Here is a 14,463-nt window from a genome sequence, read left to right as displayed (position 1 = left end):
ATGATATTGAAGAGAAGAGATAAAAGTATTCGGCTTCTACAGGGAGTCCTGGAACCAATCCCTGATACCCAGGGACTCAGGGATGACTATATTTTGGAGTTGTTGGGAATATAGGAGAGGGGTAATAACCAATATTCCTAACAACCATAAAGGCAAGGTCACCAACCAATTAGAATGGAAAAAGAGGGGGCCACCATAGTTTGGACACAAACTAGTTTTCTCTTGCTGTTCTCAAATGTCCTGCAACTACCTGGATGATCCACCTGTTCTTTCATGAGCCTGTCATCACCCAGATCCACGACCACCATCACAACTCTGATCTGGAGAGGAAGCAGTGCAGATATTTTAACAATGTCATCCCATGATGCTATGAAAGCACCTGTGAGTCACTATTCAGCCTCTGGGACAAGGGAAAAGGGGGAGGAATCATGGGCAAAACAGTAATGAGGTGGTACCTTACACTTGCATTCTACTCCCTTCTCTGAAACTATAATATCAGGAAGAGCAAAGGAAGTTGCTAAAAAAAAAAAAAAAAAGACTATGGATTAGTACAAATGTTTCTCAGCTGCTAGAATTTTTAAAAAAGAGGTTCCCTTCAAATCAAACAGATACCATCAGCTAACCCTAATTTTGTAACTGCTCTGAAGTCTGCAACAGTCTCCCATCCCTAGGACTAGCTATTTTGGCAGGAGATCTAGTGGATTTGTCCAGGAAGCCCTGCCAGAGACACCATAGGGGTTGCACCTGAGTTTGGTAGCATCCTGGCTCTCAGCGTTTGTTCCTCAGTTCTGTGTCTGAGAATTCAATGCCAAACACATAAATGAATACAATGACATTTCATCGTAAACACTTGACATGTGTTGTACTACTTCCTGAATAAGTTTTCCTTTCTACTGAGAAAATTTGTCTGAAAGGTAAACTTTAAGAAATCTTTAATGAATTCAAATGGGAAAAAAGGCGGGGGTGGGGGGGACATAGATCTTTGTGTTAAGCAGGCCTGTGTGAAATAAACCACTCTTAAGTTATTTAGAAAAAAGTCCATATACCAAGAGCAAGATGGGTGTTCAAGTTTCTACCATGGTGTATTGCATTCTTTACTCCAAGAGAGGGGGGCCATGTACAGCCTATTCTTTGAAACTAAAACAATTGCTTTTGCTTATTCTTTTCTACGATGCTTTTTAAAAGAAAATACATCGGAGCATAAACAATAACAGCCAAAGCACTGACAGCAAATGAGATTTTGTTTGCAATTTTTAATTAAGCAACCAGTGCAAACAATTTTTTTTTTCTCTTCAACATTCAGAGGAAAGAAAATGACCACACTTGGGGGCCTGGTGGAAAACCAGAAAATGCTTTCTCTTTTCAATCAGATTTCAAAGCAGCAGAATTCAGAGAGGCTATGCCCAGCCCTCAGTATTCCTCAGGATTGCTTGAGTGTAAGTCTCGCAAATATGAATCAATTATGTTTGGAGGCACACCTTGCAAGAGGAGCCTGCAGAAGGACAGCCCACCTATAAAGGACAGAGAGAAGGGAAAAGTCAAAACCATCTATGTGAAAAATCACTGAAATAATACTACTGCACTAGCTGCCTGGAAATGAGACTAATTATGACTTTATTACTACAAAGATTCATTCAATCCCTACTTGGAAATCTTCTCCAGGTTTAGTACATTTAGAATTTAAAGCCCTTGGCATCTAGACAGAAAAGCAAGTTCCCAGAAGACCCATAGCAGTTACTCCCCTTCTATTGTTCAATCTTAGTTTAAATTCCTAAATGGTAGAAAACACTTACTGTTCTTAGAGAGGTTTTGTGATTGCTCTATAAATGATTTAAAGGTTCTGGCACAACAAATGCATACCATGTTATGGGTCAGTGGGAAGATCTGTTTCCAGTTTGTTAATGCTCCTTTTAATTAAGCACAAAAAGTTCTGATTCAAGCAGATTGGAGAAGAAAAGACTCTTTCCTTTAACTTTGACCACTTCTAAACTGTCGAAAGTGCAAAAATTGGAACTATTTGGTTAAAAATAGTAGGAATGGTCCAATACCTTCTGAAGGTGAGAGAAATGCCTAACATTTCATACCTACTTTCCAAGTTTCTGAATTTTTATATTAAGAAAACAAAAGCCTCATTCAAATGAGAACCCACGAAACCACAAAACTGCACGGTCCTTCAATGAAGGGCTTTACTACTTGCTAATAAATTCATGTCCAGACAAAAAACAGCATGCTATTTGAAACATTCTTAAAACTTCTTTAATGCAAATTTGAGAAAGTCATTCTCCTTAACAAAATAAAAAAACTCAAGTCACATATTGGTAGAAATGATGCCACTTATGTACATGTCCATTCCTTGATGCAAAGAATGCAGAATGCGTGGGTATCAATCATGTCCATCTACATTAAATGCTTTGATTCATGCTCTATCACATTCAACAGTTTGTTTCATGTCACTAGGAGATTGTCATGATGAATAAGTACTAGATATTAATTTAAGATGCTGAAAAATACAAATTAATACTACAAAGTTAGCAATTTTAAGGAGTCTATTTTCATTGGATTACGTAATGAAAATCATGCCATACTCCACAGGCTTGGTATGGCTTATGATAGTCATAAGCTTCATATGCCAAAACCATATGAAAGCTTACCTTAGATGGCAATATACATTCAAACATCCTTATTGTGCTACAACTAAGGAAAAGAGAGAAAGAGAGAAAGAGAGAGAGAGAAGTTGTAAGCATTAATAAACTGCTAACACCCAAGTTGAGTACTGGTTGGATGAAATTATGGTCACAATTATAAGGAGTTGATTTCATTAATCCTTAGTCATGTGAAAGATGTGGGAAAATAGAAGCACATGGAATGAAGGGTGAGGATCCAGTCACTTCAAAAGGATCATTAATATGTAAAATATATATATATTAATATGCACAACCACTCTGCCAGAGAGGTGGCAAAGCCAATCTGATGGTATAGTGAATATTTATGGTAAGAGCTTCCAAACCATTAGCTTATGAAAAAAAAAAACCTACAACATATATATATTGTGTTTTTCATCAAAAGAAAAACATAGATATTTTATAAAATGTTAGTGTTCATATATATATGTTGAAATTCCAAAAGGCAAAATTATCAAGTATAAATATTAGACTAATATATTTCATAATATTCTATCCTGAACTGATTATATATAAATGATGTAAACAAATGCAAGACTTAAACACAGGATACAAAGTGACAATATGTATAACAATAAAACTTCAAAAGCAGAAGTTAATTTCTTCTTTGTAAAACTAACTCTATGTCTGGAGATTCAGAAAGCAAATATTGTAAACTTAGGCAAAGTCTACATTAAAGGTCATAACAGATTGTCACCTGGCCCTAAAGAATTCTTAATTGGCTCTTTCAAATGGGGGTGAATTATACATACATAATAGAACTCATTTATTGCTTAAAACATTTTATAGTGGGTCTTACACTTTTCTTTCAAGTTCATAGACATATAAAATAATTTGGGTCCCATGGAAATGACTAAATTGTCCAATGGATAGAGATGGATTACAAACACTCTACTCACAAATTTGTAATTGGACAATCTTAAATATAAGTTTCCAGATGTTGGGTCTATTTTTATACCCTCCATCAAAAATGTGCATAACACTTGTCTACAATTAAAAGGTTCTATTTTCTGAATTCTGTCCTTCTTTTAAGAAAACTATGCTGTAAATTATCTTAAAGGACAAATATATCTTTCTATATTCAAAAAATGAAAATACTAAATAAATGCCATTGATTCCCAAGTTTTGATAATCTTATTATATAAGCTGAGGACCTCTTCAAATGTAGTGTTCTGATTTGACTCCTGGGGACCTGTGGTCTGGTACTTAGTTTTCTGACAAAGCTCATGGTTTCTACATTACTTGGTATCCTTGAATAATTTGGCCTTCCTTGTTCATGGCATAAACACTGTATGCCATGAGCTGCTAAGAAAACAGAATTAAAAGCAAATGAGAAAGTCAAGCTTTACATGCAAAGTGCGTTTTCATGTAAGAGGAATGGAACGGAAAGTAGAAATATCCAGTGGGATATGAACTTTTTAAACCTGTTGCTGCCCCTCCAGGAAGACTGGTTGTCCAGGGGTATTTACTCCTTGATATATCACTGCAGAATCAGAATATTTGTACCAGTATTTATTTATTCTTAGTTGACATTCTTACCTTTTTTTTTACACAGCTTAACTTGATTCAAGTTACCTATTATCAGATAATAATCTGATGATAAACAATCTCAGCATTACTTTTAGGACCAAAAGCTTTTTTCAATACCACAGTTGATACCTTATCATGAACTTATAGGTTAAAATACATTATTCTGATTATTAAGTTCAACTACTATACAATTGACTATATGATTATTACTAAAAAGAATATAATATCCACATGCATAATACTGTTTGCTCTTATGGAAGGCTCCAAATATTGAACCATTTATAAAAGCATCATCAATGTCATTAGCAACATTCAATTTTTTTTCAAAGCATGAATAGGTGGTAATTTAAAAAAAAATTTGTTTTTGTTTTTTTAGAGGATGTCGAAACCCTGAGCATTTACTATGATTTTATTTTTATTTGTTTTTTTTTCTTTGTACCAGGATTAAACCCAGGGGCACTTAACCACTGAGCCACATCCCCAGTCCTTTATTATTATTATTAATTTTGAGAAAGGGTCTAGCCTAGGGTTTGCCTAGGGCAAACTTGCAATCCTCCTGCTTCAGCCTCTAGAGTCACTGGGATTACAGGCATGTGCCACCATACCCAGCTTACTATGATTTTCTAAAATAGATATTTACAAAGTCATCTTTCTGACTTTTGGATTACAATTTTTTTCATTATAAAGAAATAAGAGGGTTCGGGTTGGTCCTCAGTGATAGAGCACTTGCCAGGCATGTGTGAGGCACTGGGTTCAATTATCAGCAGCACATATAAGTAAGTAAAATAAAGAAATAAAGGTCTATTGACAACTGAAAAAGTATTTTTTAAAAATAAATAAGAATAAAAGACATTAGTTATCATAGAATAGCAATATGATACAGTGACGGATGAGAAAAAGCACATTAGGATCCTGTCACCTAGTATCTCCTAATGAGGATTTTCTGCAGGAGTTCTCATAGTGTCCCAAAGTAGGTTTTTATTGCCAAGAAAAACTTCAAAACAAAGACTCTAGCCAATTAACAAGAAAACTAAGATGACTGTTCATGCTGAGACTCTCTTATCACAAAAATCCTTATGTTTTCATGGTTTATATAAGTTGCCACATTTCTTAAAACTAATGTCAATGAAATGTACAAGTAAAAATTCTCTAGCAATTTTAAAAGCAACGGATTATAATATGTATATGCTATATTCTATTATGTGTATAATCAAACACTAAATTAACAAACTTAGTCTATATAGATTAGAAGTTTCACAGATAAGTAAACCAATTAAAAATAATATGAATTCCTTAGCTTCATTTTCATTAGATGAATTTTTGCAGTAGGCTTCTATTTATAGATAGACTACATCACCAAAGTAACATGAGTTCATTGTATTTATTCTCAGCATGCTGTATACCCATTAACATTTCACTAAAGCTAATATTCCTTTAGTTAACAGGAAATAAGAAGAGATAAAAATAAACCAATTTAAATAATCAAGTAGTAGCCTTTAACAAATAAAGCAGAGTTGAGGCAGAATATAAAAATGTCTCCTCTCCCTGAATCCTCCCTCCCCCTTCTCTTGCTACTGCTACCATTACAACTGCCCCAGTTGTAGCATTTTGGCAAAGAGCTTGGATTTTGCATTAAGAACCATAATTACACAATGTTCCTTTGCTTTGGTCTATACATGAGACCGTGGGTGGCATACCTTTCACCTCCAGTTTGCATTCGATCTCCACTGTCCCCAGGTCATTGACCGCTTTGCAGCAGTAGGTGCCTCCATCATAGGGGCTCGGCTTGCGAATCTCCAGAGTACAGACTCCCTGGTTGCTGAACATCCTGTATCTTGGATCATCCACAATAGCAACTTTGTTTTTCATCCAGGTTATTTTGGGCTGAAGTTCAGATTGAAGAAAGTGAGGTCAAAACCTATCTGTATGTAGCACATTCAAAGGCCATCGAAGCCAGTGACAGAATTTTAAAGCATAGATTAGAAAGAAAGCACACTGAAGACTACACATCTACTTGGGCAGTGTATCTCTCAAATTACATTCTACTTAGTGGTTGGCAAGAAAGCAAGTGGGTAGTTCTGAAGGAGAAAGTCAGATTTGTTCAGGGGACATTGCTAGGGCAATCTTCCCAGATGGATTCTGTTGCATTTCAATTTGATCTATGTGGATACAAACATTTAGGTGTGAGCTGAATGAGTTTGGGGCATCCAGTGTACAGTGTGCATGGTGATAGATGTGTTAATTGTGATAATCATTACACAATATGCATGACATCTGAAGTCATCATCAGTGACAGTGGCTCTGCTCCCATCAGACAATACAAGATCAGTTCCAACTGCTCCCATCAGACAATACAAGATCAGTTCCAACCCAGTCCCCCAGAAAGTTGATTTCATGCTCTGTGACTTCTGAACTGCACTTGAAATCCTTGATTCTCTACTCACTTCTTCTGTCTACTCCTCCACTCTCTGAACACCTTCCTCAACACCTTCCACTTTTTATAATATTTTGTCTTGCTCTGAACCTAGAAACGGCACCGTTCCTAGCTCTTTCACGCAGTCCTCTTCTTCCTTCCAAATGGGAGCGTTCCCCTACGCTCACGCCTTGGTCCTTGGCTTTTCACAGTACCCTCTTACCTCAGTGATAATCCTTTCTAGAGCTTGTGCTCCAAAGGGTGAAATGTAGCACCTCCACACTGGGCCTCCCAAACTGACACCAACAGCCCTGGATGTTCTCCTAAGCTCTGGATGAAACCTCTGATCTGCCTCCTCATCCTTCTCCACATCACTTCCATTTACACATTAATTCAGGGTCTTCCTTGTGTCCTATCTGGCTTCTCCCTTTGACTTCCCTATCTCTGTTGGCATATGCAGGAAACACACTACTGTTATAATTTTCCAGATTCTAGGGCACTTTTCCACAGTTGCACCCAGGGACATAGTTTTTCATGGACAACTTTGTTAATTTGTTGTTATTTTCAAATGTCAACAACACGAAAACTTAAAACCTTTCTAAAGCTCTTCAGTGATCTCTTCCTTCTTTGTACTCTGCATTCTGCCTTGCATTACAGCATAATTGTTATTTACTTTAATCGGTTATAGAACTCTTTCTTTTCTTTTCTTTTTTTTTTTTTTTGACTCTTGATGAGTCAAAATCACCACCTAATTTTTCAGGTGACTCAACATTGCTTTATTTTATTTACCTCTCGGTTCTTTCAAAATTAGATGGTTTCCTTTTTCTTTTTCTTTTAGTAAAGACAAACATTTTTTTCCTACTACTTTTTTTTTTTTTTTTTTTGGTGCCAGGATTGAACCCAGGGATGTTTAACCCCTGAGCCACACACCCAGCCCTTTTTATTTTTTTATTTGAAGCAGGGCCTCCCTAAATTCCTGGGCCTGGCCTTAAACTTGTGGTCCTCCTGCCTCAGCCATGTAATGCCTGGCTTTTACTACTTTTGAATAGTGAACCTAATTATCCACAAACACTGCTACTCTCCATTCCCCACATCCCCAAAAGACACAAATAGTGGTTAGAAGGTTCATTTATAAAAGTGTTAACCATTATAACATGGGAATATAAAAGAGGGACCCCGAGGTCAATTCCTCAGTTTAACTAACGTGATAGAACAGTATGGTACCTTGGGATTTCCTCTCACACTGCAGTTCAGGGTGGCGTTGTAACCAGCTATAGCATAGGTGTTAACCAAAGGCTGAGTAAACATGGGCGCCTCTGTGAAATCAAAGTCTTCGTACACTGGATTTTTGTAGATTTTGCCTTAAAAACAAGTATTAAAATATGTTCAAAAGTACAAATTGGCTTGAGACTATATTATTCTTGGCATGCTTCACTCATGATTAAAACTTCCTCGAGCTTAGAAATAACACATGGCATACATTCAGAAAATGTACAGCCAATCATTACACACGAGATGGAAAGCTGGAATGGTCATCTGACTCTAAAACAAATATTGACAGGATTGGTTTTTTCCCCAAGAATTTTGATCAGAAATGTGTTCTAATGTGAATATCAGGAAGGGCTTTAGAGGGAGAGTTATTTATGACAAAATGAAAGGTTAAAGATAGAATTCAGCTTCTCCTTTCTTTGCTGAGTGGGTCTCATGTGTAGCTATATTGAAAGTGTCCAAGAATCAAAATAACAGAAATTCAAGAAGTAAATGTCTACTTTTTCCTATCCCAGTGACATTAGCCATTTATAGCTCCATGGCCCAGAAACTGGAATCAATTAAAGCCTATATTTTAATTTATTTTTATTTTATTTTTTGTACCAGAGATTGAACCCAGGGGCACTTAACCACTGAGTCACATCCCAAGCACTTTTTATATTTTATTTTCAAACATGGTCTTACTAAGTTGCTTAGGGCCTCACTAAGTTTCTGAGGCTAGCTTTGCACTTGAAATCCTCTTGCTTCAGCCTCCTCAGCTACTGGGATTACAGACATGTGCCACTGCTCTTGGCTTAAAGCCTTCATAAAAAAAAATGCAATGTAATGTAATATCCCTTGAATGATTTTGCCTGTAAAATTTAAATTTCACTTGAACATTTTTATCACAATTTTTCCAATAATAATTGTTTCCATAGTTTTCCCCTCACCACATCTCCGCTTCTTTCAGCCTTATCCATCTAATCCCTGCCCACCTAGTTTTCTGGATGTCACTCCATTCCCGACTCACCATCCTTGGCAATCACAGCACTCTCTTTTGTCATTGTCGCATCCTCGCTGAGGCCACACATGTTCTCAGCAAATACCCGGAAATAATATTCATTCCCTATGACCAGTTCAGTGATGGTAGCATTGGTTCGGTGATAATGCTCAATGACAGTGAACCATTCCTGAAAGAAAAAATAATAACAGTTTGAGAAAAATCAACTAAAAACACACAACTCTTCCAACTGTTGTTTAGAATAAATAACAAGTTTGTTTCATTAATGAAAAGAAAAAAAGAGTACTAGTTTTTATATTGAGAGTTACAACAAAGTACACGTGGCTTAATATTTTACAATTTGGTTATACTTGACTATGAAATTCAATCTTCATTAGATTACATTAGATTCCATATCCCTAGATGTCATTTTCTACCAACTTTATATTTTTTCATAACCGTACCATGTCTCTCATTTACTTATCTACCTACTTCTCTATCCATCTTTTGTAGAATAAAGTATAATTTTAGTGCCAACTTCTCTATTGATAAGATATGGAACTAAATTACCAGAGGAAAATTAATAGCATCCAGTGAATTTTCCAAACATCATTAACAGATTCTTCCAGATATCACCCCTTCTCAACCACCTAACCTCGTTGGTCACACTTTTATCACCTAACTTAGCTAATTTCTCCCCACAACACTAGCTACCAAAATTATATATGTATAAAAATATATGTATGATATATATATATACATGAAAATTAAATATATACAAGTTTTATGTATATATATATAAAATATCTATTTATTCATTTTACTTGTTTCCTCTTCATATTCCCTCCTTGGAAAGTGCACTCCACAACATAAAACCTGATTTGCTTCTCAACTCTTTGTACCAGCAGTGCCCATCACAGGTTTGTTTTTGTTTCCTCACCATAACACAAAACATAACAGTCTTAAAGTTTCTCTTGCAGCCGGATGAAACCACATCATGCCATGTTTCATTACTATTAATTGAGAAAATATATGTGCTAACAAAAAGTCACTTTATCAAGAAAAGCATCTTCCTTGGACACTCAGAGGCCTTCATGATCTATGATTTCTGGATATTTTAGACAGAAGATAGATATATCTTTCTCTATTGCCAAAGCATTTAAATGCAAACCTCCATTCTAACATTTATTATATTGTGTTACCATTTGGCTTCATGTCTTCCTTCTTGCCTTGACTATGAGTGCCCCAAGAGTGGGAGTTGTCTTTAAAAAAAATTATATGGAAAAAATTAAAAAATTAAAAAGTTTGATTCAGCAGCTATAATAGTGCTCAATATATGGTCAGAGATGAAAAGTGAGTGTTTGGGCACAGAATAAAAATAATGTTGACTGGGAATTTAAGTGGAGAACAGCATCTGCAGTTGTGATGACACAGTGATGAGTCGATTTCCTTGGGGGTGGCACTGGGAGGAGCAGCATTTTGTGGTCTCTTGGTCTGTCCCTGCTGGATTGCAACTGGAATACAGGCATGGTGTGTGGGGGGGTGTCCTAGGCAGATCTCAGTCACAAGGAGTGGCAATAAAGTCCCAGCTCTCCAGGATTTGACTGGATACCCATGTTCTCAAGAAGGCAAGGGTTGGGCAAGTATGCAGAGGGTGGAAGAACAGGGAGGCTCTGCAAGGAGCCCTCTGGGTTCACTGCCAGTATCAGGCTAAGGTCCAGTGGAAAACTCTTATTGCTAAGAAGCTGGAGATGTTCAGATCCTTCCTTCGCAAGGTCATCTATCGGTCCTGCTTTCAAGCTGTCCAGGTTTCCATGAAAGATAACACTTTAAATACCAAATCTTATTTTGACATGTAATCCCTACAGGGGTGGGGCAGGAGTGTGGGGACAAGCCATGCCTGTCACAGAAAGAAGTGGCTGAAACTTCTTTTCCTTAAGAATGTCTTTTCCCATACTTTCTCCTTCTATGAATCCAATGTAACTGCAAGACCTAATTTTCTTACTGAGATCTAAAAGAACAAATGCATAGACTTTCTATCTACATCATTTGGTATGATATTTTACTATAAGATGAAAAATGCTCTAAGTCACCATGTCCACACATTGATTTATTCATTCATTCATATACAGGTCAGTACTAAGGTGTAGAGTATGGGTTCTGATTCAGACACTAATGGCTAATTTCTGGTGATCTCCAACAAGCCACAGATCCTATATGAGCTTCATTTACTTCATCTGTAAAATATGGGTTATAATAATTCATACGCCAACTAGGTTTCTCCTTGAACACATTGTAATATTTTCCTCTTTAGGATCTTAGCTTAGGCTGCACATTGTAGAATATTTCTTTTCAATCTTGCTTTTGTCTCCTTTTTTTTTTTTTTAAAGACACAAGTCTCCACAATCCAACATTTGTTTCACAAGAAGAAAAGAGTTGCCAGCTACAGATTTGAGTCAGAATCGCTTTGAGTGAGTAAATATTTGTTGAACTTTACTAAGCATCGTACTAACTGCTTTATGTTGTTTAGCTTTATAATAGATAAGTGAGGTACGTATCTGGGCCTCCATTTTATAGATAAGGAAAATGGAGACCAAAGAGGTCCAGTGATTGATGACATGCATGTGGCCTTAAGTGACCTTGAGCCCGACTCTGTGGCTCCCAATGTGCTACTTTTTCTGCTCTGCAACATCACTTCTCTGTGGCTCCACAGTCTCCTCACCTGGCAGAACCTCACACCACCCCACCACCTCTCATGAGAGGTGATTTTGCTCCTGCCACTGAACAGAGAGCACCAGCCCTTACCATGCTCTTCTTGTCAGCCTTCTGGATCGTGTACCCTGTGATGGCCGCATTTCCATCATCCTTTGGTGGTGTCCACGTTAGAGCCACATTCTCTCCCCAGACGTCTTCAATCTTCACAGACTGGGGTGGACCTGGACGGTCTACAGGATGGATTCACAGCATCACTGTGAGGTCCTTTTCCCTGCCAGTCTATACAGTTACATCTTAAAGTGTCCTCCTTCCCTTTGCCACCGGGAGGCGGAGCTCTTCCACACCCTAACATGAGGGGCATCTGAGACCCTGGGCCTTTGGTTAGAATGGAGCAGGACCAGATCCAAGGCCACAGAGCAACACTCCTGTCAGCAAAAACTAGAGAGGTTTAGCCACAGGGAAGAGTGCTTGGTTATAGGGCATGTCCTTTCACCCGAGGAGAGGCTCATCAGAGGCCCTTTGGTTAGAGAACCTCAAGTTTTAGCAAATTGACTGAAATATAATAAAAATTATTGGAGGGATAGGGTTGTAGTTTTGTGGTACAGTGTTTGCCTAGCATGCATGAGGCTCTGGGTTCAATCCCCACCCAGCACCATAAGAATAAAAATACTGGAAACAAGACTTCTCCTAGCTCTGCTCTTAAATATATTTCTTGACATCAAGAGAATTATAGGGGCTGGGTGCACAGCACATGCCTGTAATTCCAGTGGCTCAGGAGGCTGAGGCTGGAGGATCGAGAGTTCAAAGCCAGCCTCAGCAATTTAGTGAGGCCCTTTCTCTTTTTTTATTGAATTTTTAATATTTATTTATTTATTTATTTATTTTAGTTCTTGGCGGACACAACATCTTTGTTGGTATGTGGTGCTGAGGATCGAACCCGGGCCGCACGCATGCCAGGCGAGCGCGCTACCGCTTGAGCCACATCCCCAGCCCGAGGCCCTTTCTCTAAATAAAATATTTTAAAAAGGGCTTGGGATGTGGGTCAGTGGTTTAGTACCTCTGGGTTCAATTCCCGGTATGAGAAGTAAAATAAAATAAAAATAAAAATAAAATTTAAAAAGATACAGTTATAGAACAGTTTAATAAGCGAGTACACCCCAAAAGGATCTCTGCTCTATTCCCCTAACTCTGGGCAAAAGCAGGAACTAACCTTTTTCTTTGTAAGCATCTAATAAGCCCTGAAGGAGCAACCCATTCAGTGTTTAACTGTTTAATTTTGTTTAGGTTCATCTTCCTTACATTTAACAAAAATTTAACAAAAATTCTTCATTTCCCATTCAAACTTTTTAAGAGATTTTTAGGTATAGTAAGAAACATGTTAAGCTACATCCAGAATCTACAATTTTTTTAAGGCAAGAATTCAATATATAGAGTAGATTTATCATTGGGGAATTGGGAAACTCAGAGAGAGCTTGTTTGCTAAAGTTTTACAGATAGATTTCACCAAAAAGTACATACATTAATTTTCTTGAACACATGTGCCCCAAATCTCTTATGATTAACATTTTTAGTCAGTGAAAAGTTATTTTGAAATGCTAACAAATCTTAACAATTTATATATTTTTTTAATCTTAAAAAATTTTATGTAAAGGTAACCTAACAAAACTTTCCATTTCTCCCCTAATGTCAAGGACATTTAGTTCCCACACTATTCTGACAGAACATTCGAGTTTCTTCCTCCAAACCTACCAACAATCTGGATGTCGATGGATGCGGTTTCCACATATTTTTCCACTTTGACCTGCAGATCGTATTTCCCAGAGTGGCTTCTCTCTGCTTTTCTGATAAATATGATTGTATCAGTCTCAGAGTTGCGGATGTTTATTTGATTCTTATCAATCTCTGCACCATCCTTCTTCCAAGTTAATTCTGGTCTTGGTTTTCCCTAAATAGAAAGACAAAAGAAGTAGAGGGGAGAAGGTGGATTGCCTGAGAGTGGTTTTCAACATGGCAGGAATGAATGACCATGGGCAAGGATGGAAAACACCACCCTTGGAGCCTTGGTGGGGGTGACAGTAGCAGGAGAGCCCCTGCCTGTGGGTTGCCTCTTGGGTGCAAAGCATGTGCGTGACACTTATTATCTCCCTTGATCTTCACATCAAGATAAGTATCATCAGCCTCTTTCTCTATGTAGGGGAGTTAAATGATTTGGCAAGGCCTGGCAGCTAAGTGCTAGAACTAAGTCTCTTTTGGACCTGCACTGCTCCATAGTCTGCACAAATAGGCTACTCGTCCGGAGCATGAGCTCTGAAGCCCTGCACTCTATACTTGGATCCTGACCACTTAATAGATGTGTAATCTTGGGCAAATGACTGCAACTCTCTGTGCCTCAGTTTCCCAATCTGTAAAATAGAAACAATAGTACTTATCTTACCAGATGGTTATAAAAGTTGAAGACCTAACAAAATTTCTGCATACTCAGGAATGTTTTATTAATATCATCTAAAGGTTAATGATTAGTATACACTATATTGTGCTGCTCACCTCAGATTTGCTTAGAATTCTCTCTCTGCTCTCTCTACCTGCTGATGCTATTTTTTTTAATTTATATATGACAGCGGAATGCATTACAATTCTTATTACACATATAGATATTTTTTATATCTCTGGTTGTATACAAAGTATATTCACACCAATTCGTATCTTTATGCATGTACTTTGTATAATTAATGATCATCACATTCCACCATCATTTATAACCCCATGCCCTCTCCCTTCCCCTCCAACAACTCTGCCCTATCTAGAGTTCGTCTATTCCTCCAGACTTAAAAGATAAATTACAATCTGATTCAAGGGCATGAATTTCAGTTTCTATT

At 37.4% G+C, this 14,463-nt stretch overlaps 1 protein-coding gene across 8 annotated transcripts in view; it reads right to left on the bottom strand.

Moving 5' to 3' along the window:
- Window positions 1–1,233: 1,233 nt before the first annotated feature.
- Window positions 1,234–14,463, bottom strand: part of MYBPC1 (myosin binding protein C1) — an 82,736-nt gene continuing 69,506 nt past the window's right edge. For 3 of the 8 annotated variants that reach the window (XM_081309302.1, XM_081309305.1, XM_081309306.1), the window contains 6 exons: window positions 13,337–13,532; window positions 11,678–11,817; window positions 8,903–9,062; window positions 7,849–7,985; window positions 5,909–6,095; window positions 1,234–1,511 (listed from right to left, as the gene is read on the bottom strand). In XM_081309302.1, the coding sequence (XP_081165428.1) occupies window positions 1,411–1,511; window positions 5,909–6,095; window positions 7,849–7,985; window positions 8,903–9,062; window positions 11,678–11,817; window positions 13,337–13,532 (921 nt within the window). In that variant the 3' untranslated portion in view covers window positions 1,234–1,410. Of the gene's footprint in view, window positions 1,512–2,651; window positions 2,695–4,096; window positions 4,165–5,908; window positions 6,096–7,848; window positions 7,986–8,902; window positions 9,063–11,677; window positions 11,818–13,336; window positions 13,533–14,463 lie in introns of all 8 variants that reach the window. The other 5 variants (XM_081309304.1, XM_081309308.1, XM_081309303.1 and 2 more) reach the window with 4 other exon arrangements.

This window comes from Spermophilus citellus (assembly GCF_964194105.1).
Source record: "Spermophilus citellus genome assembly, chromosome: 10".
NCBI classification, from domain to species: Eukaryota; Metazoa; Chordata; class Mammalia; order Rodentia; family Sciuridae; genus Spermophilus; species Spermophilus citellus.
The sequence above is the reverse complement of the archived record's forward strand: the minus strand, read 5'-3'. Positions and strand labels throughout refer to the sequence as shown.